The following is a 25,877-nucleotide window of genomic DNA, read 5'->3' as shown; positions in this document are numbered from 1 at the left end:
GTCACTCAACTCTCGCACCTGTTCTCAGCGAGCACCTTTCCGCTCATTGCAGCGATCCCGAAGGAACAACTGGTCCGATGAGGAATGCAGAGAAACAAGATGCCGCCTACAGGACCCGCTACGATCGGGCGCAACGCGAGCCATGTGGGACCGTTATAGGCAACTGAAGAGGGAAGCAAGATATATTTGCCACATTAAGAAGAGCGAGGCCAAAATACATGAATGCAAAGCGCTCGAAATGCTGGCCGAAAGGAAAAACGCTCACAAATTTTATCAGAGAGTTAGGCGACTTACAGAAGGTTTCAAGATCAAGGCGAACTCTTCTGTTGGAACAATGAAGACGGTCTAGTGACCGATGTCCAGAACATACTTAAATTATGGAGGCAACACTGAAAATAGTGGAGAACACGAACCCGAGCCCCCAGCCTCCTCTGTGATCGAAAGAATAATACTGTATGTAGGGAACTTTTTACCGCTTGGAGAAGAGAACTCATTAAAAAGGGGAAAGAAAATGCTGTTTACAATTATATTACTGCAAAGGTTGCAGTACGGAAATTCAGACCTTTCAAGTTAACAATTTCGCAAACAATTTTCAAAAGTAGCCACTGCAAGATTAGTTTTTATAATTTGATTTTCTTTTATTTTTTTGTATACGAATATCAAAAACAACACTGCACTCAAACTTTTTGATAAACCACAAATTTAAAAGTGAAGAGTTAAGATATTGTTTTTGCAAAAATATGGTATCTACTCCTTTAACGTACATAATTTTTTTTTGGAAAAATTTGTCAAATTTCCGATAGCGCATCATTACCTTTACTTTTTGGAAGGTGTATTTTAATACATCCTACCAAAATCTGTGAAAAACGCAGTTTCGAAAAAAAGTGTTGATTAGGGCCTTTGTGAATTAAGGTAACGGTATGTAAAATGTATTTAATTAGGTACTGGCATTGTTGAAAACTACATATTTATCTTTCGTTTTATTTACCATTAAATAGCATGGTAAATAACTGGGAATTTAATTCCAGCATACTGAATTGAAAGTCTTTTACTTTGCTGTAGTTATTTCTGACTTTATTTCTTTTATGTTGATTCTTTTCTTAAAAAAAAGTTATTTTTTTATTTAATGTTAAATAAACCCTGCGGCATACCTATCTATTCATTTCCCAACCAACCATTAATTTCCGCGCGTAAGGTTTTATTTATTTTTAAAAGTTTTACACGTCTCGCTGCAAGTAAATACTCGTATATCCGAAATCGAAGCTCACGTGGAATTCCAGTTAAGCTTGGATGTGGAAAAGCGCCTATACATGACAGCTGATCACCGCGCACTGGCATGAATACTTCATTACGCAATTGCAATTTCAATTGGTCTAGCTTCTGATAACATGCTTCCACTGTTCGGGGACCCTCCGAATGCGATATTACGTAACGGCCAATAGATAGACAGCTGCTGCGGCCTAGTAATTTTGTGGAATGATGTGGTGTTAGCGTAATCATCATAAAATCGCCCGACACTATGGCCGTAAGCACAGACTTCAAAGCATCATCTTGTTCAGCTTTAACATTTGTGATGAATCTTTCATTGAAGTAAGTCTCATGCGGGGAATCGTATTCATATGTAGGCGGCTGACTGCAACAAATCTCCACATTTTTCTTGTGAAATGTTGACCAAGATTCCAAAGGAAACAAACTTTTTAATTGGTTCACAAAAAAATTCTGTGGTATAAATCCGGTGTGTAGAGCGACAACATAAACGGCCAGGAAGAGAAAGTGTGCCTGAGATAGTGACTTTTTATCTAGCAGCTGATAAAGCTCCTTCAGACCCTCCAGCATTGGTTTGCGTGAATTATCCATCCTATTTATTTCCATATCGATTGGTTGAGAACTTGAAATAATACATAGTTGGGAGAAAGTTTATTTTGCAGTTTGATCGAATTTTAAATTTTAATTTAATGTACATATGTATGTACATACATTACTCCCTATATATTAAATTTAGCATTACAGCATTTTAATAGTTCCGCCAAAAGATTTCGTAGCAATATTAAGATTTACGTGAGCTGGACCCATTTGAAAATACATCCAAAAAACGAGATTTTTATAAACAAAAGTAACTTTTAAAAATATGTTTTTTTTCTAAAAAATCACAAGGTAAAATCATTCACTAAAGTCGTCGGCCATGATTTTTTTTTCTGACGTTTGCGAGCATTTCAGAATAATATAAAATTGAACATAAAAAATTATATTGTTCACAATTGTTGTTTGAGATTGAAAATGAGAATATGTACATACATACACACGTATGATTTCAATCAATGATTTTACCTGGTAATGTTATTATCATGGTATGGTCTGCATAAAAATCTTTAAAAGACTTATCGACGGAATCAAAATAATTAGATTTTTGATCAAAAAAATCAAAAGAATTGGTTTCGGTCCAGCTCACGTAAATATTAATATTTTTCCCAAATATTTTAGCGGCAGTTTTAAAATATATAATACATTTCATACTTCCGGTGGAAAAACCGCAACTTTCTTGCTGACACACCCTAATGTACATACCTATTCTTTCGGCTTCCAAAAGAACGCTATATTCGGTTAATTAGTTTTTTTTTCTTAACTGCATAAGCAACCCTGATATTATATAGCATGAAATACGTTTACTTTAATGGAGAGAGGAGATGGCACCGAATTTGGCACAACCCCGACACCTAGTTTGTATTTTTGCTTATTTCTTCTATTCTTGGTACTATACTGGAATGGAGTAAAGCTTATTTAGCGAATTTCTAACGACGAGGCACCTGACGGATCTTGATTAAAAGTATGAATACACTCTGAAAAAATTCGAAGCATTCGCATAGATATTTCAGAGAGCCGCTAAGTTTGTTTTGCAAATGTTACTATTATAGCTCTGTTCCAGTACTCCATGAACATACAGGTTTTTACACAAACTTGCAGGAAGTAACAGGAAACATTTTCCCGTACTCCAAAATCCTGTAAATGAGAGCAATTTTTGGAGAGTTGTGTAAAGAATGAACTTGCAAGAACTTTTTTTTCTGGTAAAATCATGAAAGGGGTCAAGCGATAAGCTGTTTGAAGTTTTTACAGGAAAAATGCTTGTTTGTTCCCGTACTTTTTGGTTGTTGCTCACATTTTACTCTCACTTCAGAGAGTAATTTTACTGTTTGACCTTTTTACAGGATTTCACACGAAAATATTGGATCAGAGCTAATTTTTGGAAGAAACTTTAGAGAATTTAATAAAGAGACTAGCGAGGTTGCTTTGCGCATTCTTTCAATGGTAATAGTAATGCGTAAGTATTCTGCTTAGTGGCCTGTTTCCGTTACGATGCAGTGTTTCGACTATATGGAGCCAGGTGGAAAAAATGGTTGGCGTGCACCGATTTCGCTGAAACTTTACATGTGCTATAATTTTTCTTTGGGATAGAGAATTATGAAATATGGTAAAGATGGGATAATTGCCACGCCCTCCACTTTTGTGGGCGTAAACGTTAAATTTCATCCGATTTCTTTCATTAGAAAAACCTAAATATAATATATGGGGAAGAAATATAAAATATGGGGAAGAAGATTGAATCACTATAACGCCTACAATTCGCAAAAATATATGGGCCCAATCATTAAATGTGATGAAATTTCTCTTAATTTTTGTTTTCTGTTGTCCACTCAGAAAAAGAAACAAAAATTATACTTAACAATTACACCTCAAAATCGTTGTACAAATACGCAAAAAGTGTCCGCTAAATTTCCTGCAAATATATTCGAATTTACGAAAGAAATTTCACTACTGATTGCCTAATTTGCGTAGTTCTTTGTCCTTCGTAAATGCAACCTTTTGTAAGGAGTGTCAAACCGCAGCTGCCAATAATTATTGAATAATGCTGACATCCCTAGTCAGCTGATGTAAATAACATCTCTGCCCATGGAGCTAAGGATGTTCGATATCGTTTCGATTATTCTGAATATCGATATTGCATGGCAAGGCAATCCATTTTTTAGATCGATATTCCAAGGTCGATATGTCGAAGACAACGATACTTCACCCGCAATATCGATATTTAAGTTGAAATTTATTTTTCATCTTCAAAAAAGTGCATGGGAAAATACTAAGTTCAATCGGCAGCTTGTGTGATTTATTTAGCTCTTAAGTTTGACAAACCGCTTAAGTCGACCGGCATGCCGTTTTAATCCTCGGTAAATATCAAGATGGAAATAACACAATTAGGCGATTTGATAGGCAGGTCTAATATTAAAATCACAAGCAAATAGCTAAATTTTGGTCAAATAAAACGAAATCAGCTTATTTCCTATGTTAGCCCAATTTTGACAGTTGTTTGACTGCAAATAGTGTCAAAGTAAGTTTTTGCCTCTTTCTGATTGGCTGAAGGAGAAAATTTCTGATGCTGAATGGCAATGCCTCTTGTTCAATATACAAGCCAAGATAGCTTTTCATAAGCCAATATAATTATGTTGGGTAAGTCCTCCATACAAAATAAGCTAATAGCTTAAATTTCTGTACAAATAAAACACGGCTATTCTATTCAATTGCGAGTAGGATTTTCGACATCGATTTTTCCGATATCGATATTGTTCAGCCCGATATATCCCAATATCGATTTTACATGCAATGAATTAAATCGATAAATATCGAACATTACTACATGGAGCCCCAACGATAACATTAAATGAATCCGAATTCTTTTTGTAAAAATTATATGCGTAATACACTCACGAACAAAGATACATATATATTTCTAGTGCATTAACACAAGTACTTACATATGCAAATGCAAACGCCTAATATAATAATTATGTATATGAATGTATAAACAAACAAATTTCACAAATGCATAGCTATGAAGTTAGAACACTAAACTTTGCAGCTCCCATCTTTCGATAGCCGCTCACACTCATGTGTAGCTTACGCGCTGTGCGTTTTTATCATTTGATTTTAAGTATGAAGATATTACCTTTTTCCGTGAACAGTTTTTCACGTATTAGCAAATTATTAATTGAAAATCTGCTTAAAAGAAACAAAATATTCAAGCGCACAAAGATCTCATCTCATTTGCGTGTTTTCTTTTTTCTATTTGACAGCATGATTTTGACAATCATTTCAGTAGTGTTTAGAGTGCGGTTACCCACGAACGTGTACGTAGCATACCGTAGAAATACGTAAACTCATATCAAGTTTGCTGTGGATTCAAAGAGAGAGAAGCAACGTCTTCGTCACGGTCAAGCTCGGAACACTTTGACGACTGCAACTTCACGACGTAACGACAGCGACATCATTTTGTCGACAAATGTCGCCTTGAAGCCAGCTTCTTAAACATTTTGAAGACCTCAGCGACATAGCAAACAGCTGATTTTAAAGTTTGACATTTTGGTATATTTATTTCACAAATTGTGTATTTTTATTTAAGTAAATAAGAAAAACATGAACAATCAAGAAATTGTGATTAATTTTGCGACAATTTAATGTTGCAGCACTACATCTACTCATTGTCGCCGGCAAAATTAGAAATAGATTTAATTTGGCGACGTCGACAATTGCAGTCCTGCAGCCAAGATGTCGTGCTGTCGTCAAAATAATTGTGTCCGTAAGAACGTGTGTATTTAAAATTTGAGAGATGCTGCTTATCGCTTGTTGTCGTCAAAGTGTTCCGAGCTTCAGGCGGTAGCAAGACCGATAGAATAGGGGTCTTCCCTTAAACTTATAAAAGTCTCGTAAACCTCGTAAAGCTCGTAAATTTACGAGCCTCGTATAAGAACTATCAAAATTTGTATGGAGCTTTATTTACGATCCCCTCGTAAATTTATGAGGCAAAGTTGATGCGCAAACGACCTCGTAAACTTCAGTATTGCCGAGGGGCCGAAGTTTTTATACTAAAATGTATGACAAAATAATGAAAATAAATGAAGAAAACAATACGCGAATAAAACGAATGAATTTCATCCACTTACTGTATTGACTTAGGTTTTCTGCATTTTTAATTGTATTTTAGCTAAGAGTGATAGAGACAAGATGGCGGGATGTTATGGAAAATACTACGAAACAAAAATTGCTTCACAAAATCCTGATTGATCAGTCAAACAGCCACTTTACGCCCTTATTTACACCTTTTCACAAAGGGGGCGTTCCCATAAAAGCCTCGTAAGCTTACTAGTTTTACAAGGTTTAAGACTTTGCGAGTTTAAGGGAATCCCCTAATTATTTTTCAATTGTTTTCAATATTATATAATATATTTTACAATGAAGAAATGTCTTCAAAAGGAACGAGAAATTCGAACTGTCACACCAAGAATAAAATTCGCCACACTTAGGGTTTGTAAACTTTTTTCTATAATTATTTTACATTAATTCGATTTTTGTAAGAACTATACAACATATATATAAAGTACGTATACCAAATTAAAGGGAATCTAATTTCCTATTAAATGATCATCTCTATCGAACCCTATTTTTTTATTTGAGTTTTGGAACCACACTGCATTTATGCCAAGTTCGATCTCAGTCTGCGCTTCGGAAAAGAACTTATCTGGCGAAGCCTTTATGCGCAGGACGCTTGGAATTGCAAAGGCAATGCAAATAAAATAATGAATTATTTTTCTACTACCCTAATAGCCGTCAAATTGGAAATGGAGTGAAAAAGAAATGAAGAAATGTCATCGAAAGGAACGAGAAGAATAAAATCCGTGTATGTATATGACCTTTACATGTGTGCGATAATGAATGGTGCATGTATGGGTGTTTGTCAATTGGACTGTTTCGAATTTTCTTTCATCCTTCAAAAAGTCGTGTTGTACCTCCACTAGCCACGATGGCGGCCAATCTAGGAAGAATCTTTGGCTCCAAATTATTAGGAACTTCGACTGGAGTTAATCTCCAACAGGTACTTAATTATATTTACCAGCCTTTTATTTGAAAACTCCAAATTTTACAATACAGCAATTCCCATAGATTTACCCCGGACCCGCAATTTTTGAGTGTTAAAATATTAAAAGTTTTAAGTGAAATTACTTAATCCTCTTCGAAATGTACTAAATAAAGTGCAATCTTTGCACTATAGCGTAAATTTATGCATGTTGTGCTCGTTATATATCTTTTTATTTCAGTTTTAAAAGCTAGAGAGTTTTCTTACGCTGCTTACATAACGAGGCAAAGTAGTGGTGATAGTAGAGTGCTACATAAGAGCAATTACCTCATATGTTCCTCTGAAATTCTATATTTATTAAACCTATAGCAATAATTTATTTGCGAATTTTTAACTATGGTAATAATTTGTTCAAAATGTGTTCTTCTTTTCAGGCCAAACAGCTGTCTACCACTAAAGCCTGGACAAATGGACAAAAGAAGGTTTGTATAACTGAGTTATGTTTATACATCAGCAAGATACCCTTAAAAAATACTTAAATGGCTAAGGTGTGTGTTGTTTGGTTGGCGAAAATTATCAAGTGTTTATTCTTGCTATATTTCATAATGAAAAATTAAACATAACCTCAATGTAATCTAGGGTGAAGTGGGTGGTGGTGGAGTGATTGTGAAGAAATAACACTCAAATAAACAATATTTAATAGATATTTGTAAATTACGGAAACTCATGCAAAATTTTTGTGTGGCATTTTAATTCACACACAGCTCATAGCGGCGGTTGGTGCCGTCACCGGGGGCTTGGGAGCTCTGCTTTTTGCTCTGGAGAACTCGGTTGAAGCTTCTGGTACAGAAGTCCATCCACCAGCTATGCCATGGAGTCATAAGGGCATCATTTCCTCACTGGATCATCAAGGGTGAGAAAACAAAATTCTAAAATACTAATAAGTAATTCTAAAAACCAAATTATTAAATTTTATTGCATTACAGTATCCGCCGTGGCTACGAAGTGTACAAGCAAGTTTGCTCCGCTTGTCACTCTATGCATTATATTGCCTACCGTAATTTGGTTGGGGTTTCCCACACCGAAGCCGAAGCTAAGGCAGAAGCAGAACAAATAACGGTATAGCCTGACACTTAATAATTAATTGTAAACATATGTATGTATATATGCTATAACATTTCTCTTATACATAAGGTAAGAGATGGTCCTGACGATACCGGAAACTACTTCGACCGTCCGGGCAAACTCTCGGACTATTTCCCTTCGCCATATCCGAACGAAGAGGCTGCTCGCGCTGCAAACAACGGTGCTTACCCACCAGATTTAAGTTACATTGTATCAGCACGTAAAGGAGGTGAAGATTACGTATTTTCGCTGCTTACCGGCTACTGCGATGCTCCAGCTGGTGTGGTGTTGCGCGAAGGGCAGTACTTTAACCCGTACTTCCCAGGCGGTGCTATTTCCATGGCTCAAGTGCTATACAATGAGGTAATATTTTTACATATATCGATATGGAATCCTATTTAAATGTCTCTATCTGCTTAAAGGTAATTGAATACTCTGATGGTACACCACCAACAACGAGTCAATTGGCCAAGGATGTAGCTACGTTCCTTAAATGGACATCTGAGCCAGAACATGATGACCGCAAGCAACTTACAATTAAGGCATTTGGTATCCTTGCCTTCTTGGCTATAATTACATACTATATTAAGAGACACAAGTGGTCGACTTTGAAATCTAGGAAGATTGTTTTTACGCCAAAGGATAAATAAGTATGCTGAAAAGGGCTTGCTATGAAAACAAATTGAAGCATTAAAACATCAAGAAAATTTATGTAAACGAATTATGCATACCGACTAAAGCACCGCCATCAGCCGAAGAAAGCGCAAAACTTCACTGCGGGGAGGGTATTATTGGCAGAACTCCCAAAACAACTTAGAAAATTGTTACAATTTAAACTAAAGATTACATTTAACGTAATGATTAAAAGAAACAAATAGACCTACAAATAAAATGCTAAAGATACTAAAGAACTCGATTGTTTTTGTTTATTTAATCGCTCGCTTTCATTTAGGGAATTTTTTTATTGATTTCCTTAAAAAAATAATTTAAGTGCATGTCTAATAGCCAGTTTTCCAGTGCAGGTTGTGATTTAAACTTAGTTTAAACATTTGTTGTTGTGGTAGCGGCCGGGCACACAGTTCATTTAATCGTAAGTTTAAACTGGCACTGGAATGCTGGCCCTAAGGCATTTCATCTTAGTGTAGTTTGCATTACGTTACCTCAATATAGAACGGCCCTATCTAAAATTTTTGTTTCTTTACAGAGTAGTTATACAACTTTAGAAAAACTAAAGTTTTTCAGTTGCGATTTTTTTTTTTTAATTTTTTATGTAGTAGTGGATTTTAAATTCGATGATGTGTAATCTCCCGACTTTTATGCCGAGCTGAATTTCAAGTGAATATGAATTAGGGCCTCCCTATATCAAGGTAACGATTTGTAAGTATTAAAATTACATACTTTTCAACAGTTCGAGATCACGACTATCTCGTTTGAATAGCAGATATTTATTTTCAAGTTTTCAGTTTATCCTGATGAGATAGCAGAATCCTAGCATTAGTTTACTCGTTCTAACCATATCCTTAATACATCCTCCAAGAACCAGTAATTTTTAGCAAAAATAATATTCCAAGAATACTCAGGGTCATAAAAACTGCCCTTGAAGCGGCAGGCGTTAGCCACGTAAAAATAACGACTCCACAGGATTACCTATAAAGTTCATAGAGGCATTTCGATTCTTCAGACCACTGCGAGGATTTCATTTTGCCCTCGGAGGGTAAAGTTCCACAATAATGTTCCACTTGCGACAACAAGCGATTATTGGCGTCCAGTTTTCATAAATGTCAAGAACCGTTTCTCGTAAGCTGCCATCAGCTGCTCCCTGAAGATATTTACTTGTTTTCAAGGTCAAAAAGACTTCTCTCAACGATTTCTCAAAAGAAAATCATTAGGGCTAAAGTCATTAAAGGGATACCTAAGCAATTGGGTGTTCAATCGTTTTTATTTGTATTGCCTTATTGCAACATCATTCTAAGAGGTACTGGTAGGGTGGACTTCATGTACCGTATAGAGCCATACGCTGCTCTAATTTCGATAGCTATGCGCAAACATTATCGTAACCTGTATGGTAGAAAAAAGATGAATTTAGCAACCAGGTTGCTGATGGTACTGCATAGGGCTGGGAGCTCTATCCGGATAATCTAATAGTGTATATATATCCGGATATTCCGAGTATAAAAATTAACAATTGTTTGTATATTACTGAAGTATTCTATTATATGAACTATATTTATTTTGCAACTCGATAGATTCCTTTCAAATACTGTTTAAAATATCTCGAAATGCCAGCCCTAGTACTGGTGCCTTCCCTTTAACCGGTTTTGAAAAAGTTTTATTTTTTAACAAAGGGAGCAACTATTAACTTTATTTTAATTGTTGATAAGCCGATATTACTTCCGAGGTGAAATTGAAAAAAACATTGAATCGTAGAAGAATAAGCCATCAGCCAAATTATCGTATGAAACAACGCATAAATTTTTGAATTATTTTTAGATTTTTGGTTTTTAATGCATTTATTTACGTTTTAAATTTATTTTATTTATAGTAATTAAGGAAAGAATCAAAAAGAAAATGGAATTTTACTTATTTTAACCAGAAGCCAAATGCGAATGTACATTCTTATGCATTCACTTCACGCTTCTTTAAAAAGCTATAACTTCTAACCAGTTTTATGTTTGTTGCCACAAACCAAATGTTAAAGGATTTGAAAGAAAACAACAACGAAAAACACAATTGATCCAACTTGAGAAAAATTATAAATTTTGGAACATCAATATTTCTAATGAGCAACAAAATGGTCTTTTTAATAGAAAAAACTCGCAAGTTGAATTGAAAAAAAAAAACTAAAAATATAAACAATTTTAAATGCAGCAGCTTAGCCGCCTCATCGAGAAATTGCCTGCTGTTCGTGTCGCTCCATAGATGTATTTTGTTTTCGCTGTTTGGTGCTTAAATCTTTCGATTTCAATGTTAGAAGCTTCATATAAATGCACGCTTACAAGCGGCTGAATGTTAACATCTGTTGCTACTTTATTTCTTTACTTTAACTTTGCATAATTACTTAGCAGCACATAGAATATATTACGCTTTTCCTCTGCATCTATTGTTCAAGTTAATATTTCATTAATTAATAAATATTTAATGCGCTTATAATCTTAATTATGTTATGCAAGTTTTCTTTCGGCCGTGTGTTTATTTTAGGCGTGTGTGTATGTTTCTAGTGTAAATGGTGTTAATGAATTCGTAAGTTACTGTTCCGTCACTACTGTAGTTCTTTCTTTAGCCTTCTAAGCTATTCAAGAGTACACCTGAAGTTTCACTTGCTTATGTGTGGTTATTTTTATCTTAGATTCCCTTCTTCTTGTTACTTATTATTTGTTTCAACTTCATCCACTTATTATTATTATTACTATTTTCGTTACTTTATTTCTTTGATGTTTCCTTTTTACGGTTCAACTTGATTAATTAAATTTAAGAGAATGATAATAATAATAACACGTTCTCATACGAGAAGACGTTCAAGTGGTGGCGACTTATACAACGGCGACGACGTTTACGTTGAAGATTTATGACTTCGTTTTTCGGCAACATTGATGACAGCAACTGCAGGGCAATAGCAGCAGCAGTGGCGACGGCAGTAGCGGCAACTGTTGCTGAATTGTCATTAAAGACAATTGAGGTGATCAACTAAAAAACACTGCCTTCTGGTGGTTGCGCCAATTTAAGATTTTCTTTGCAAGTCATGATTCTTCGAATTTCTTGGAGCATTGACTTTATAGTGTATTCCCGATTCCATCTGGATAACATGGGCACTAATCTATGATCAACCTAATATATATATATATAGTATTGCTTTCATTAAGTTAGATGCAAAATTTTGTTTATCAATTTGTAAATAATCGACACACTTACCACACCATTGCTCTGATTAATGCAGTTTATATTAATTCTTGTTAAAAACCGTATTGCAGGCGGTTCATCTGGATATCTATCGCCGCATTCAATTTTCAGCGAATACATTCTATTTTCATAAGGAGTCTGTTGGGATAACATGAGAGTTTTTATCATGGTGCTGACAAATATCAGATACTTACTCTGGGAGGGCCTATTATCATGCCAATCCAGTGTGTTAGTGTCATGTCATCGTCGTTTTCGAGACCCCAGGAAATTGTACCATCGCCTACACCTTTTTGGCCTTGATCCAACTCTTCTAGCAAGCGAAAGTTTCGCGGAACCACTGAAAAATAGGGAAAATTATAAAATCAGTACAACAATCTCTCGGAAACAACCACTATTGATATGCATAAAACCCCAACGTTTCGTTATCTTTGCAGTGTACCTTTTTTAAAAGTCGATGAGCACCCACATTTGTTTTTCCCTCGTCTATACCATACCTAGCATTATTTAAGCATAACTTTTGCAAAAAAAAAAACAAAACAAAAAAGACAAACTTTGAGAATAGAATAGCCGGGCCTAAATTATAACAAATATAATTTTAGAAGTTTGCGGGTTTGGCCAAATGATGTAACTTAGTCGAATGTCTACTCCTCAAATAAGAAAGTGCTTCGTAGTGCGTTGGCACGAAGTAGGATTTCACACTATATCGGAACTCTCTTCAAAAGAGACACAAATCAAATAAATTAAGTTGATTTTCTTTGCATAAATCATTTGGCAGGATTAATCTCCATGTAATGCAAACATTTTTTTTTTTGATATATTGTCTCTAACGGGAAAATTACAATTATACCTGTTTTAAGATTATTTGCGATGAGTCAATACGATTTCCAAGCAGTTATATTTCCCCGACATTTTGCTAAGTGCTTAGTAGAGCCTAAAATGGGCTAAATGAACGCTGTATGGCATAGTAGCACCTGGAGGGTCGTCTCTGCCTGGGCGCCTACTACTATTAGAAAAAAACTGCTGATATTGCAGGGATTCTCTATTTGAAAATGTTACAACTAAGATTGTTGTTGTTATAGCACTACGTTACTTTTAGATTTGTAAGGGCGTGGTTGTTGCTGCTGTTGTAGCGGCTACTAAGCCCCGCTCTGGTCGGTTCATCAGTCAACGTTGTCGTCCATTTCAGCTAGGGGGAGCCCCAGGAAGTGTGCGACTTCCACAGGGTCTGTCTATAGGGACAGGGGCGTCATTCACGTACAAGGACTACATTCCCCAGTAAATCTGCCGATTGGTAGTACACCTGCTGATATGGCAGTCCGCCATAGTCGAGGAATGTAAGCATAAAAGCTTTCTCAAGGCAGAAATAAACCAAGGTTAGCCATTCACGCAAAGTTGTTTACCATTTTTTGATATTTGCGGTCTGTGTGCTTTTCACTTGGTTTCCCCACCCCAGCTTGGTAAGGTGGATTCGACTGTTAAGAGATCGAAAGCACTAAGTCGAATGCATAAGTCTTATTGTGGGTTTAAAATGATAAAGTGGAATCATTTTTTGATCTTAAATCGACTAAAACAACAATTATTATCCTTATTCTTTACATGATCTAGATAATATTGCTAATTTGCGAGATTTGTTAGTTTTAATGTTAAATTCGTCAGGAGAAAAGTTTGCTAATACGCCACATTTCTACCAACTACAAAATTTATTTATTCACAAGGTGTGATGTTCACGCGATTGTCAATGAGTCATTAAAATTAGCAGTAGGAAAACATTGATTGTAAAAGCAATGGGTGTAACAGGCTGAAGGAGCGGGGTGCTGGGTGTATATGTACATACACAAAATCAAAAAATATTAATGCAATATGCATAGGACGAAAAAAAAACATAGTTATCATAACTTTGGGATATTCAGAATCAATACCACTCCAAAATACTTTTTACAGCACAGCTTGCGGGTCTCTTATCTACGCATTTTATTTACGTTGGCGGCATAACTAATACAGTACTAGCAGATAATATATTTACAATTTATAAAAGTGCTTGGGCGTTTCGAGTTATGACTACCTACCCATACAGCAGATGGCAGGAGAACCAACGAATTGACCGAAATACCGTCTGCATATGTTTTTTTTTTTTTTTTAATGGAAACATTTCAATTTCTAATCTAATTAAATACGACCCTTGGTATGTGGCATGAGGAAAGTGGTGCAATAATACAAGCAACATAGGAAAAATTGGCCCATCAACCGGAACTAAAGGCTGGAGGAACTAAGAGGAGAATTAAAACCGCAAAAGGGTAATGAAAAAGTCAAGTCATTGAGTTTAATGAGCTGATTAAAGTGCATATACAAGTTTGGATTAGGATTTATTTAAAATTGTATAATGATCATGCCGATTGACATCAATCGGCCTAGGTATGCATAATAATTATTGGTTTCTTGATTTTTTTTAACCCCCCATCCATGCTAATTTTTTTGTCTCTACACGCTCCTGACTATGACGAGTGGACCGGCTGGAATGGTCAGCGCAAATATATATCCACTAAATATGTGAATACTTGCACTGAATATCGGGCCAAGACGATTTTATTTTCCGTCATCAACAGTGCATTTTACTGCTTTTAAGTGCTTCACATTTCATGCTTCTTATTGCTGTCAGCGAGTGGAAACGTGAAAAATCAAAAATCGAACCAAGAAAAAAAAAACTTGCAAAGCTTCCTCGGTTCTCTATGGCACGTCACATGTTTTACAAAGACTCCAATAAAGCCTCTTTCCCGCACAATACGACGGATTCAACATTTGCACAAGCCACTTTTAAATACTTTTAATGCACAATAATACGCGATTTTTTAAATTTTTCACGAAATTTTTCTTACCAACACCGGTGCTCGCCATTGTGGACTTTTGCTATTTTTGTTCCACCTTCTTCGCTCTTTGCCTTTTTCTCGTCGTTAATTTTTTTCTTCTCGTCGTCATCGAATATTTGCAGCAATGTCGCGCTAAGTGGCACCACTCATCGATTCTGCTTTTCTCGCTTGCTCATTCGCTTTGATAATGGCAATAATTCCGGGTGTGTAGTTTTACACCAATGGGTTATTTCTTTCACACTTACGTAGTTCGCTTGATTAGTACCAGGGATGCCAGCTCCCCTGAGGCTAGTTCCCCAAAATTCTTGAAAAAATTCATCTATACATGACGTTCGCCTAAAATGTATTTAGCTGCATATTTAAAGCACTTATCGTTAATTTTTTATTAAAAAAAAACAACAAATATTATTATTTGTGACATAGGTATGTAATAGGGATAGTTCTTTTATCATTTCGTGTTTATAATATAAAATTCTAATACGACGGCTTGGTGGCGAAAACCAAACGAGAAAAGAGGGTGTCAAACGAAAACATGAACAATGTCGCTATGCACAGTTGCAATTTCTTTAATACCCACACGGTTGCACGAGGCAATTACGTAATGTTTCATGTTAACCCGTGATAAAAAATATAATATTATTATCACAGTCTGTAATTTATAAATGCAATTTTGTCCTCAATAGGAATGTTCTAATCAAAATCGTTTGTATATTGAATTCCCCAATATTTAAAGTCGTTCCCCGATTCCCCCGAGAAATTCAAATACCACTAAAGTTCGGGAATTCTCCTTTGGGTTGGCATCACTGCATTAGCAATGACACAACAAAGTTGCCAGTACATAAACTAGCAAATTTTAAACTTTTACAACAAATATGAAATAGCACAAAATCTTTAAATGAACTGCAAAATTTTTCGTTGCTTTATCATTTAGGGTTGCCATACCATAGTTTTACTGTCATGAGTAGATTGGCAGATAAAAGTAGAGCCATTCCTAGAACCACAAGTTGACCACTCAAAATCACCCAACCGACGTTGGCACCCCATTTGTGAAAATATTAAGATTTTTGTATTGCAATCGATAGTTCGTCGATTGTTCTTTAATGTTCGTGCATTTTTAACGTTTGTTCGTTAGCCAAAAATTTATAATTATTTTTTTAAGTTTCACTTTAAGTTAAACATTACAAAATCTCGCGATTTTTTATTCCCAATTTTCGCCTGCGGCGCTTTTTTTCATATAAAACGGTGTTTTAATATATATTTATACAAATATAATGTGCAGAAGAATTCTTTTAGTTACAAATCAAATATAAAATTAAATATATTTTTGTGCTCTTTCAGATAATCATATTTGGTATTGCAGTTAATTACGTACTTTTACGAAAAACATATATTAAAAAAAAATTGTCATAATTACGTACTTTTCCTAGAAATATGTATACATTATATACATAAATATATATCGAATGAAAGGTCCTTCAATCACCTTTCCATCTGTGTCCATAGTTTTAAAATTGGTTCAATAGTTTTCGAAATATAAGTTTTTAAAAATGTTGAAAATCCCACGTTTAACCCCCCTTAACACCGCCCTTGCAAATTTGCACCAAAAAAAAAAAATGCACTTAAAATCAGGAAAAGGGGGCAGTCCACGCACACGCTTTTAGCTGAACGGCCCCTATTCCAATTATTGTTTAAACGTTTAAGGTAATGTTTAACGTAAAGTGAAAATGATGAATTTATTAACGGCTTTTGCTCGATTTTAGGGATGAAAAAACGACGAACAAACGATTTATCGCAGTTAACAATAGAAAATAATGAAATTCTTACAACTGGGGTGCTAAATGCAGGAACTGTAAAATGTAAAAATTAATTATAAATGTTTGGCGTAGGAACAAACGTTAAAAATTGACGAACAATGAAGAACAATCGACGAAATGTCGATTGCAATACAAAAATCTTAATATGAATATAATAATGAGGTGCCTCAGGAAGTGCACAACTTCTAAAGGGTCTGCCCATAGGTACAGGGGCATTAGCTGGGTGGGATTTTGGAGGCATGCGAAGAGGTCCCGTTCATCATGTGGTGACTCTCCGCATGCCGGGCACTGGTTGGGCACATCTTCATTCATTCTGCTCAGGTACGAGTATAGCCAGCTGCAATATCCAGGGCTAAGTTGGCCTATTGTGGTGTATATTTCTGGCCCTGGGTTTGACTCTATGCCCGCCCTGAGCAAAAGAATACGCAGCAGTACTATCCCCTAAATGGAACAACGTTTGATGGATTTCGCCGACTTAAACGGGGTTAGATCCCCGAAACAACAGCCCTTGGTTGGGTAAAATCCGTGTCATTCCGGTACGTAGAACCAGCTGTTGTGGGAATGCTCGTCGGTACGTTGTTGTTGTTATTGTTGTTGTAGGGCACTACTAAGCCCCGCCTATTTCGGTACATCCCTCAATCATTGTCGTCAAGCTCATCTAACGGTAGGCCTAGGAAACGGGCAGTTTTAATAGGGTCGGACCAAAGGGAGAGGTGTGTTAGTTGAGTGGGATTGAGCTGGCATGAGAAGAGGTGGTTGGTATCGAGCGGGGAGTCTCCACATACCGGAGACTGATTGGGGACATTGGCGTGGAGTCTGGACAGGTAGCTGTTGAGGCGGCTACAGTAACCAGACCGTAACTGGGCCAGGGTAACGCGGGTCTCTTGGCAGTTGATGCTCCGTTTCTGCAACAGGTGGTGATTGGGCTCCGATCACGGCATTCATAGGCCGAGTAGGTGGTGACCGACTGCATGGAATGCTGTTGATCGCTCGCCGGTACGTCGTCGGGTCTAGTGGTTGGTCTATATATGTCTGGACCGCGTCCTTATAAATGAATAGGTGCCCCCTTACGTGCCTGGGCGGAGGCTCCTCCTCTAGCAAGGGTCTGTTAGGGTGTTCACTTCTGTGACACCCCACCATAAACTGCTTACAGAGCACTTTGTTGTGCTCCCTTATGGGAAGCACTTAAGCCTCGCTGTGTAGGTGGTGCTCAGACGACATCAGAAGGCACCCTGTCGCTGTCCGACGTTCTGAAAAGTCTGTAGCTGCGTCCACTGCGTCCCAACTATGTTGCTAGCAACGTTTCTTTGTATTTTCCCCAGATGCTGCTGGCGAGCGACTTGAAGACCTTGTTGCGGCTCTGAGAAGGAGAGCAGGCTATCATAGGTGATCCATACAATTTTTGAATTGTTCACTGTCGGTAATGATGTGCTATCGACGTGAATAGCTAATTGAAGCCTGACCTCCTTCGTCCAGGTGGTGAAGAGGGTCGCCGTTGATCTCGTTGGGGAGATTGTTCAGTTCCTTGCAAGAAGCGAGAAAGGCTGGAGAGAAAGCCGTTTACTTTTGAGCAGAGGTCAACTCCATTCCGAGACGCAAATATCAAGCAGTCGTCAGCGAATGAGATCAGGGAAACTTGCTCAGGTGGCTGGGGAAGCCTCGATATGTAGAAGTTGAACAGTAAGGGGGAAGCGACACCACCTTGTGGAACCCCTTGTTTTATTCTTCAAGGTTTCGAGGTTTGATCTCGGAAGATTACTGACGACTGTCTACCACTCATATAATTCGCCGAGCACCGTTTGTGTCCCTGTGGGAGAGAGGAAGCCTCTATGTCTTCTAGTAGCGTGGAATGACAGACAGGGTCAAATGCCTTTGACAAGTCCGAGCCGGTGGAGTGCAATAAGGCCCGCGGAAATAACGCCCATGGGCTTTAATTCCCAAAAAAGAGAAATAAAGCGCGGACCGCCGCGGTTGAGCGCCAACAGGCTCTCATTTCATTTTTTAGGAAATGAAGTCCGCAGGCGTTATTGCCATATCGAAAGGAAAATAATTCCCACCGGCAAAAGGCAATAAAGCCCGCGGGCTTTAGGAAATAAAGCCCATGGGCGTTACCCATGCGAGGCTACTATGCTGATGCTTCTCAGAGGTCAGGTGGTGGGTGAAGTACGGTAGTAGCAGGGTCTCTAGTGTCTTTGCGACCGGGGAAAGGAGCTTTATCGGGCGATAAGTCTCCTTTGTGGGCGGGTTTCCCCGGTTTTAGCAGTGGGACAACTCTCCCACACATCAGGGATGATGAGAGATATGAGGTTGACTGAAGACTGCTATCTCTTCAATCTGGCTGTAGAGTCCGTTGCAGTTCAGTTGTAAGAGTTTCGTATGCCTTGGGAGGCTGGTCACGATACGGAGGGTGAGGGATGTGTGGGGTCTACCTTAGGCCTGTTGCGCCCATCGCATTTGCTGTTGCTTCCTGATGGTGGGTGGCTGCAGTGGGTGCGATATTGTCTGCGACGGCGGTGCTCTGCAGCAGGGGGCGCGGTAACATGGGTAGCCGTGGAGGCGGATGGTGCCGTTTGGCTTATAGACAGGGAGGCCACAAAGCTTGTGGTCCACTCCCTGTGAGTCCTCAGGCCAGAACAGGTTCTTGAATGACTCCATCCGTTGCAAGAGTTGCACCTAACCGAAGTGGAGTTCGGGTGGAGTCGTATCAAGCAAACGCAGCAGAAGTATGTTTCTGGTCCGGGGTTGGTCTTAATGCCCGCCTGGAGAAGAAGGATGCGGAGCAATTCAGTTGCAAGGTATTGCTCCATGAACGTAAAATGATTGATGGGTTTCGCCGATCTGAATGCGATCTTTAGGTCGCGCAAACAACAGCCCGAGTCATTCCGGTACTTAGAACGGGCTATCGGGGAATGGTCGTCAGTCTGGCGTCCAGTGGTTGGCCGATGTGAGTCGGAACCGCGTCCTTGTAAACTAATTACACATTATACATAAATCTCTGTTGTTCCGGTTACGTAGACTTGACTGTTAACTCAGCTAATATTAAAGGCTGCCACGACAACCACCAATACACTGCGCATAATGGGTATCCACCGGATACCAATATCAAGTTTGTTTAACAAACAAGCGTTGTACACTCATTAGTTTACTTCAGACCACTTCAGACATTCCTATACCGAAGTAATTCTCCACTTTTATGTTCCATTTTACATACATATATATGTATGTATTTCGAATATAACCAAAGCAATTTCAAAACGATTTTTCAGTTTATCGAGAACGAAGCTAAATTGAAGTTTAAATAGATAACAAATTTCGTAGAAGAATAAATAAATACATATAAATATTTAAAAAATTCTATCAATTTCCATACATAATTGCTATGGCCCATAATACCGTTATAACATGGGAAAAGCCGGTGCCGCATTTGGCATTATCCGATTGGAATGCACGCGTGAATCAACTACGTAACGTTGCGGATGCAAGGCGTGGTGATGCTTTCGATATCCGTCAATGTTCACGTAACTTGCGCAATGAAACGCGCATCGAGGCCGACTGGATCAATTATGAAACTAATGAGGCATTAGCGGAACGGTAAATATGTATGAACTTGGTTAAGTGCTAAATTTTTTCGTAAGTGTTTTTTTAGTATTGCAGAGTTAGCGCGCTGGCGCGAAACTGTCGCTAGAACACTGGATCGCATTGTGAAGGAAGTGAAAATGCTGGAGGAGGAGAAAGCTTCAACAGAACGAGAACTAGAAGCTATGCAGACACCCATTAGTGTTGTTGGTGAATGCCTTACAATGCGCGATTGTCGCTTAGGCTCTGAATTGACTTATGACGATGCAGATACGGAGATTAAAAATGAATTGGCGGTAATCGAGAATAATCAACGACTTCTTGCCGATCAATGTCAGAAGGCTTGGGAAAAACTCAATCGTTTGGAGGAAGTTAAATTCAAACTCGGTTTAGAGGTCGAAAATAAAGCTGAAGCTGAGGTAGTGGACGTAGCGCAGCTGGACTTGAACAAGTTTGCTGCAAATATCACCTACAAACCTGATCCATTGCGTAATCCTAAAAAGTAAACAACGCAAGTTTGCTTAATTTAATCTTATGTTAGGTAGTTAAGTTCTACTTAAGTTAAATTAAACAAAATTACCATGCCTTGAGGTTCCAAGGAACGCATGTTTCGCCCTGTTTTAGAATTTCAGTCGATAGCGAAGATTATCAGTTATTTTTTTGCGTACTCTACAGTTGTTCTACCTATCAAGGATGGCTGGAGCACACCAAAAATATAAAGCAACTTGCTGAAAACGAACTGGCCGATACATACGCTATACGGGAAACCTTATTTGTCTGTCGTGAGAAGGCACGCAATATGCTATTATCGCAGCAGGACCGAGCGGAGCATGCCATACGCAAGCGTATCTTTGAGACGCAACGTGCCCGAAACGAGCTTGAATGGCAGCAAATGAAAGTATATTTTGATGCTAAAAATAGGAAAAATATGCATTTAATTTAAAAAAAAAAATTTACGCGTTCTTACACTTTCAGATGAAAGAAGAAATGGAGAAGACAGTTTGTGAAATAAAAACACTGGAGCAGGCTTTGCGAGACAAAGCCGATGCACTGAAACTTGCTGAAACACGTTTGGAGAATCGCGCACAACGTTCTGGCATGGAATTGTGCTTGGATGAGGCTCATGACCAACTTTGTTTAGAAGTACAAAAGCTTCGAGACATACGACGTCGTTTGATGGACAGAATCGACGAGACTAAGGCAAATTATAACCTACTGGAGGAACATGCACAAAAAATCGATGTTGATTTGGAGAACAAACAACATTCCCTTATGACTGATATTCGCGCTTTAGATTTGCGCCAACGTTTGAAAGGTGGTGAATTTAGTCAAAAACAGCAATCACCGAGCGCTCAGACTGATCGCAACATAGTACTAACGAAAATGGAAAAGGAAATACCAAAAAATTAAGTGTTCTTTGCGTTTGCATAGCTTCTTTTCTCGTATTGCGAACAATATACTATAAACGTTTGTATGCATATTTTTACTCTATGTATGCTTTTGCAAATTAAATAAAAATATAAAACGTAAAATGAGAATTTAAATTTACAGTTAAACTTACGCTATCCTTTTTTTAAGATCTAAATTTAATAGCCGGGCGCATATATCGCCAATTTGTCCCTCTGGGTTGCTTATATCCAGGTTGTAACGTATTCAAAAATTTTAATACGATTAGGGAAATTTCACATGTACATCAATTTCTATTTTGGTCGGCTTTGGTTTGTACTGCAATATCCATTGCACACTATTCTTCGCGTTAAGCACTGTATGACTTTCTTCAAATAATTGAACACCTTGTCGTACAAACATATCCCATTTAATAAATTTTCCTGGCACGATTGATTCAACAGGGCCAGTGCTTACAACGGACTTAGGACTAGTTCCGCCATCGATATTCCATTCCACCCAAAATGCGATACCATTCAAAGATCCATCACTAAAAGGTAAATATTGCTTATCAGAGTTTTCGATGTACACACATACAGTGAAACAAATATAACCCGGGACGCGAGAGTTTAGCAAGTTTTAGCCATGGCGGAACTATGAGTATTGTCTATTTTTCTTTAGTTTATTTATTGTTTATGAAAGTACATATAGCTGATTTCTTAACCAACACCATACAAATCCAAATTTCAGACCTTGTGCAAAAGTGATGAAAATTCTGCAAAATTCCAACAAAATTTGTAACTTTTTATTCAGCATCTTTTGAAAATAATTTTGCAAACTGCAAATTCGAAGTAGCTAAGATTTACCCTTGGTTTTTGGCAACCTTTTTAAAGGCGGTGTTAGATAAGAGGTAAGAGTTTATTATACTTAAATAATGGGCTACAAAACTGCAAACAAGTTTTGTCTTAATTTTCATAACTTTTACACAAAGTCTGAAATTTGGATTTGTACTTATAGTGTTTGTTAAGAAATCAGCTATACTTCCAAAATAATAATCAATAAATAAACTTAAGAGAATGCTAAAATGTCGCGTCACAGTTTTCATTTGGTTCACCGTATGTATCTGTTGATACATATGTATAGAGCTAGCTCACCTTTCTATTTTCATCGTTCCACTTGTGGAGCACTCCGCGTTAAAATCGCTGAAAGTAACATGTAAAATTTCCTGAGGTGTAGCTAAAGCTTTGCAGGGATACTCCCAAAGCGGTTGCGCTTCAACTCCTTTATCTGGTAGTACTGATCTTGCTTGCTTTAAATAGATTGTGCGTGCTATTAGATGTATTTGTTTTAAAATGTTAGCTCTTACCTTAACCATTTGGTCGAATATTCCCAAGTCAAAGCCTTCACATTGCTTCACAGGCGTACGTATTTTATGAAGGTCGGTGAATTCAACCGGTACTGCAAATATTTTAGCTGAATGTGGTGCTATTTTCACTGTTGGTGGTAATTTGTCTAAGAGGCTTTGTAAAAGTTCACTGAAGCGAAAATTATCCCAGGGTAGAATAGCGTTAAGGAAGTATGGCTCAGCGAAAATATGCGTCAGATTTGACAATTTCGACTGATCGAGCTTCTCTATATTGTCGACAAATTCCACGTTTTCAATTTTATTGCTTTTCTGTACAGAATCCATGAATCGTTTGGAAAATGTTTGCTTTTCACACAGTATTACAGAAGAGACTCCCATTTTAGCTATAGCTAAACCCAAAATACATCCATCGCCAAGGCACAGTACGTGTGAATCTTTGCTCAAATTCTGTTCTAGATAGTTAAGATACTTTTTATTACGTATGGACTGATTTAGTTGGCCAATACGTGAACGGGGATAAGAGAAATGTAAACCGCAAGTACATGCATGTCGTGGAACGGCCTTTAAAACTTCGCTCGGTGTGCTTTGCATGTCAAACCAAAGAGAGTATTCATCATGGTTACAATTGAGCATAAATTTCCCACCAGCGGTGGAAATATGTAAAGGCTTTGGTATATAATAGATTGCCTGCATCCAATGATCTCGCCATGGTAGAACATCTTTTGGTTTTTTCCAATCGAAATGTGCCCAATATGGAGCGCAACTCAAAGTCATCATATCATCTGCATACATTTGTATATCCCACCAATAGAATACTAAATCTGTTGAACCCGCTTGCAGTGCGTCCATTTCTAGTAATTGCTGTCTTTCAGTAGGCCTTTTTAACTTTTGGCTAAAATCAAAAACAAATATTTCCTTTGGTTTGGTTAGAAGTCTAAAGTGTTCTAGACCTAATTGAGAAAGCTGGACGTCATGCACCGCTGCTTCGCCCTTGCATTGCAATACTTCTTCTGGTGGTTTCAGCAATATATTTCCATCTAAATCGGCAAGAATTTTCATTGTGTTCCATTGGGCGGCAAGTGGCGATTGCACCACTTGCGCGTAGCATGTTGCCCGTGCGGGAATGCAAACGACATCGTCCGTTAACAATTCGTCGTGCGCGTGGTTGTATATACTGATTGCTCCCTCGCCTATCAACTCTGTATCCAATAGTTCAGCAACTAATAGATTTGCCCTCTGCGGCATATCTTCACCAATACGCATTTCAGTTGAGCGTTTCTTCACCAAGCGCACCTTATCACCAAACCCATTAGCTGCTAATATGCGCTCCGCACAATTTGCCATAGGCGTAAATGCTTCACACGCTGTAACTGAGTCAGCACCAGCACTTGAAGCCATCATGGAAAGAATACCTGTACCAGTGCCAATATCCAACACGTGGACTTCACGTCCATCGGCGTGCATGCGCGCGATGGCCTTTCGCAATGCTGAAAAGTATTTTTGATTGCGTTCCCTATCGTGCAACATATCTCCAAAGCCGGTACATGTTAGCTCCATTTGGTAATCGTAGTCATCGCTCTGTACAGCCCATTCATTTTGGCCAGTCAACGGATTAACCACTTGCGTAAAAATTGCCATAGGATTACGAGGGTTGCGGAATGTTCTGTATATATTTTGCAATAACTTTAACCGCATGGAACCACAAAACTTCACCTACTCCAATCGTAAAATAAAAGAAATTTGTACTAGTAAACAGCTGATTTGCAACAAAAGCACAGCAACAATAAAAAACCTGCAAAACTGACACCTTTCGGCATTTATCAGCGTTGCAAGTGATGCCAAGTTTTTGGTTCGTGAAAGAGAAAAACAAAAAAGTTAACTTTTATCCATTTTCTGCGAAAAATTTTTATAGCGGCGCTTTTTTTCAAACAAATGATAAACTAACATTCTACCAATGTGCGTTCAAACGCTCTATAACCTGTTTTACTATGTCAACATGATTGGCGTGCAGTTGTATGCTACTGTCTGTGTCCAGCCACTTAACATTGGCGGCATCATCCCCTGCTGAGAGCATCAATTTTCCCACCTGAGTTCCATCTTCATCGTGGAAATTGTACGCCACTGTTTCAATCCAAGCATTATCTGTATTTCGGAAGTCATCCACATATCCTTTATAGATCTCTACCCCTTTTGCGAAGAACTCCTCTATCATCTTTTGGTTATCTGCATTAAAAACAAAACAAAAAAAAGTGTCAATTTGCTATGCACAAATGTCTCCTTCAGAAATCTTACTAACCAAAGCTATCCAAAGCTTCTTCCATGAATTCGCGTTTAAGTGTTACGCTAACCTTTTCGCCCGGATCCACCATTCCGCCTGGTATGGCCCACATTTTATTGTCATGACGTTGAATTGCTACCATTTGCAAAATACTTCTGTAATCAAATCGTAGAATATAACATTAGAAGAACATTTTAATAAGTGTATTTAAAAACAAGTACTTTTTGGTTTCACTATTCCGTATCACATTTCCATCAGCATCCCGCTTCCAGCGAGTTACTACCGGATCGGCAGCATGGTTTGGGCCCCAACGACCCAGTAATCCACGCCCGCGCAGGCCAGTACGCCCAATCGGATTTATCGGATATCCATTTTCAATTTTATAAATGCCGTTAAACGAGATCCGATTTACAGCGCCATCTAGCTCATTCCATTTCACTTGAAAGTCCGCACATCCGATGTCCGCATCAGCCCAAGGTTGTCCATTGATGTGTGGCGCAGTATAAATTGGAGGCGTATATTTGCTATAGTCTACCGACCAATAGACGAATTCATCTGGCACGATAAAGCGTTTCACTGTACTTTTTGGGTAAATATTATTCCGACACGTAATATGCTTAAAAGTGCCGGGTTTTAGAATTGTTGCTGCCATCTTTTTTTTTTTTTTTTTGGG

At 37.9% G+C, this 25,877-nt stretch overlaps 7 protein-coding genes across 9 annotated transcripts in view; 3 read left to right on the top strand and 4 right to left on the bottom strand.

Annotated features, from left to right (window-relative positions):
• Positions 1–1,037: 1,037 nt before the first annotated feature.
• Positions 1,038–5,087, bottom strand: LOC118747016 (protein nutcracker). The gene is made up of 2 exons (XM_036481008.1): positions 4,994–5,087; positions 1,038–1,889 (listed from the first exon to the last, which is right to left on the bottom strand). Exon 2 carries the CDS (start codon positions 1,870–1,872, stop codon positions 1,156–1,158), a length of 717 nt encoding a protein of 238 aa, XP_036336901.1. The 5' UTR covers positions 1,873–1,889; positions 4,994–5,087; the 3' UTR covers positions 1,038–1,155.
• A 1,674-nt stretch (positions 5,088–6,761) lies between these two features.
• On the top strand, positions 6,762–8,934 carry LOC118746597 (cytochrome c1, heme protein, mitochondrial). The gene is made up of 6 exons (XM_036480438.1): positions 6,762–6,916; positions 7,333–7,380; positions 7,663–7,811; positions 7,885–8,017; positions 8,093–8,386; positions 8,446–8,934. The coding sequence occupies exons 1-6, from the start codon at positions 6,764–6,766 to the stop codon at positions 8,671–8,673; spliced, it is 1,005 nt and encodes a 334-aa protein (XP_036336331.1). The 5' UTR covers positions 6,762–6,763; the 3' UTR covers positions 8,674–8,934.
• A 1,754-nt stretch (positions 8,935–10,688) lies between these two features.
• Positions 10,689–14,908, bottom strand: LOC118746599 (ubiquitin-conjugating enzyme E2 variant 2). The gene is made up of 4 exons (XM_036480440.1): positions 14,794–14,908; positions 12,115–12,257; positions 11,933–12,058; positions 10,689–11,848 (listed from the first exon to the last, which is right to left on the bottom strand). Exons 1-4 carry the CDS (start codon positions 14,810–14,812, stop codon positions 11,708–11,710), a joined length of 429 nt encoding a protein of 142 aa, XP_036336333.1. The 5' UTR covers positions 14,813–14,908; the 3' UTR covers positions 10,689–11,707.
• Positions 12,169–24,718, bottom strand: LOC118746593 (protein arginine N-methyltransferase 7). Of its 3 annotated transcripts, XM_036480433.1 has the most exons (4): positions 22,927–24,718; positions 22,715–22,869; positions 21,736–22,110; positions 15,037–15,120 (listed from the first exon to the last, which is right to left on the bottom strand). In XM_036480433.1, the coding sequence occupies exons 1-3, from the start codon at positions 24,619–24,621 to the stop codon at positions 21,846–21,848; spliced, it is 2,115 nt and encodes a 704-aa protein (XP_036336326.1). In that variant the 5' UTR covers positions 24,622–24,718; the 3' UTR covers positions 15,037–15,120; positions 21,736–21,845. The 3 variants fall into 3 exon arrangements, with proteins under 3 accessions (XP_036336325.1, XP_036336326.1, XP_036336324.1); XM_036480432.1 differs by lacking the exon at positions 15,037–15,120 and adding an exon at positions 12,169–12,257 and having other exon boundaries at positions 22,715–24,718; XM_036480431.1 differs by having other exon boundaries at positions 22,715–24,718.
• Positions 19,657–21,699, top strand: LOC118746595 (tektin-B1). The gene is made up of 4 exons (XM_036480436.1): positions 19,657–20,189; positions 20,245–20,676; positions 20,850–21,072; positions 21,150–21,699. The coding sequence occupies exons 1-4, from the start codon at positions 19,978–19,980 to the stop codon at positions 21,582–21,584; spliced, it is 1,302 nt and encodes a 433-aa protein (XP_036336329.1). The 5' UTR covers positions 19,657–19,977; the 3' UTR covers positions 21,585–21,699.
• An 83-nt stretch (positions 24,719–24,801) lies between the features above and the next one.
• LOC118746598 (ADP-ribose pyrophosphatase, mitochondrial) overlaps positions 24,802–25,877 on the bottom strand; it is a 7,253-nt gene continuing 6,177 nt past the window's right edge. Inside the window, exons 2-4 of the mRNA XM_036480439.1 lie at positions 25,426–25,856; positions 25,223–25,359; positions 24,802–25,149 (exon numbers count right to left, since the gene is read on the bottom strand). Of these exons, the coding sequence (XP_036336332.1) occupies positions 24,875–25,149; positions 25,223–25,359; positions 25,426–25,856 (843 nt within the window). The 3' untranslated portion in view covers positions 24,802–24,874. The remainder of the gene's footprint in view (positions 25,150–25,222; positions 25,360–25,425; positions 25,857–25,877) is intronic.
• The window catches only part of LOC118746594 (iduronate 2-sulfatase), a 9,108-nt gene continuing 8,888 nt past the window's right edge, over positions 25,658–25,877 (top strand). Inside the window, exon 1 of the mRNA XM_036480434.1 lies at positions 25,658–25,793. The gene's annotated coding sequence lies outside the window, so the exon portion shown is untranslated. The remainder of the gene's footprint in view (positions 25,794–25,877) is intronic.

The sequence above is a fragment of the Rhagoletis pomonella genome, unplaced genomic scaffold, assembly GCF_013731165.1.
Source record: "Rhagoletis pomonella isolate Grant_MI unplaced genomic scaffold, Rhpom_1.0 Rhpom_scaffold_00011, whole genome shotgun sequence".
Classification (NCBI taxonomy): domain Eukaryota; kingdom Metazoa; phylum Arthropoda; class Insecta; order Diptera; family Tephritidae; genus Rhagoletis; species Rhagoletis pomonella.
This window is presented reverse-complemented; position numbering and strand designations above follow the sequence as displayed.

Bases quoted from the DNA above. Each gene is read 5' to 3' on its own strand.
- LOC118747016 (XM_036481008.1), bottom strand. From the start codon at position 1,872: ATGGAAATAAATAGGATGGATAATTCACGCAAACCAATGCTGGAGGGT.
- LOC118746597 (XM_036480438.1), top strand. From the start codon at position 6,764: ATGTATGGGTGTTTGTCAATTGGACTGTTTCGAATTTTCTTTCATCCT. The intron at 8,018-8,092 runs GTATAGCCTGAC...CTTATACATAAG, and splicing joins CAGAAGCAGAACAAATAACG to GTAAGAGATGGTCCTGACGA. The intron at 8,387-8,445 runs GTAATATTTTTA...ATCTGCTTAAAG, and splicing joins CTCAAGTGCTATACAATGAG to GTAATTGAATACTCTGATGG.
- LOC118746593 (XM_036480432.1), bottom strand. From the start codon at position 24,621: ATGCGGTTAAAGTTATTGCAAAATATATACAGAACATTCCGCAACCCT. The intron at 22,111-22,714 runs GTGAGCTAGCTC...TTTACCTTTTAG, and splicing joins GGAACGATGAAAATAGAAAG to TGATGGATCTTTGAATGGTA.
- LOC118746599 (XM_036480440.1), bottom strand. The intron at 12,059-12,114 runs GTAAGTATCTGA...TTATCCCAACAG, and splicing joins TGATAATAGGCCCTCCCAGA to ACTCCTTATGAAAATAGAAT. The intron at 11,849-11,932 runs GTAAGTGTGTCG...TATATATATTAG, and splicing joins TTAATCAGAGCAATGGTGTG to GTTGATCATAGATTAGTGCC.
- LOC118746595 (XM_036480436.1), top strand. From the start codon at position 19,978: ATGGCCCATAATACCGTTATAACATGGGAAAAGCCGGTGCCGCATTTG. The intron at 20,677-20,849 runs GTAAACAACGCA...CGTACTCTACAG, and splicing joins CCATTGCGTAATCCTAAAAA to TTGTTCTACCTATCAAGGAT. The intron at 21,073-21,149 runs GTATATTTTGAT...TTACACTTTCAG, and splicing joins TTGAATGGCAGCAAATGAAA to ATGAAAGAAGAAATGGAGAA.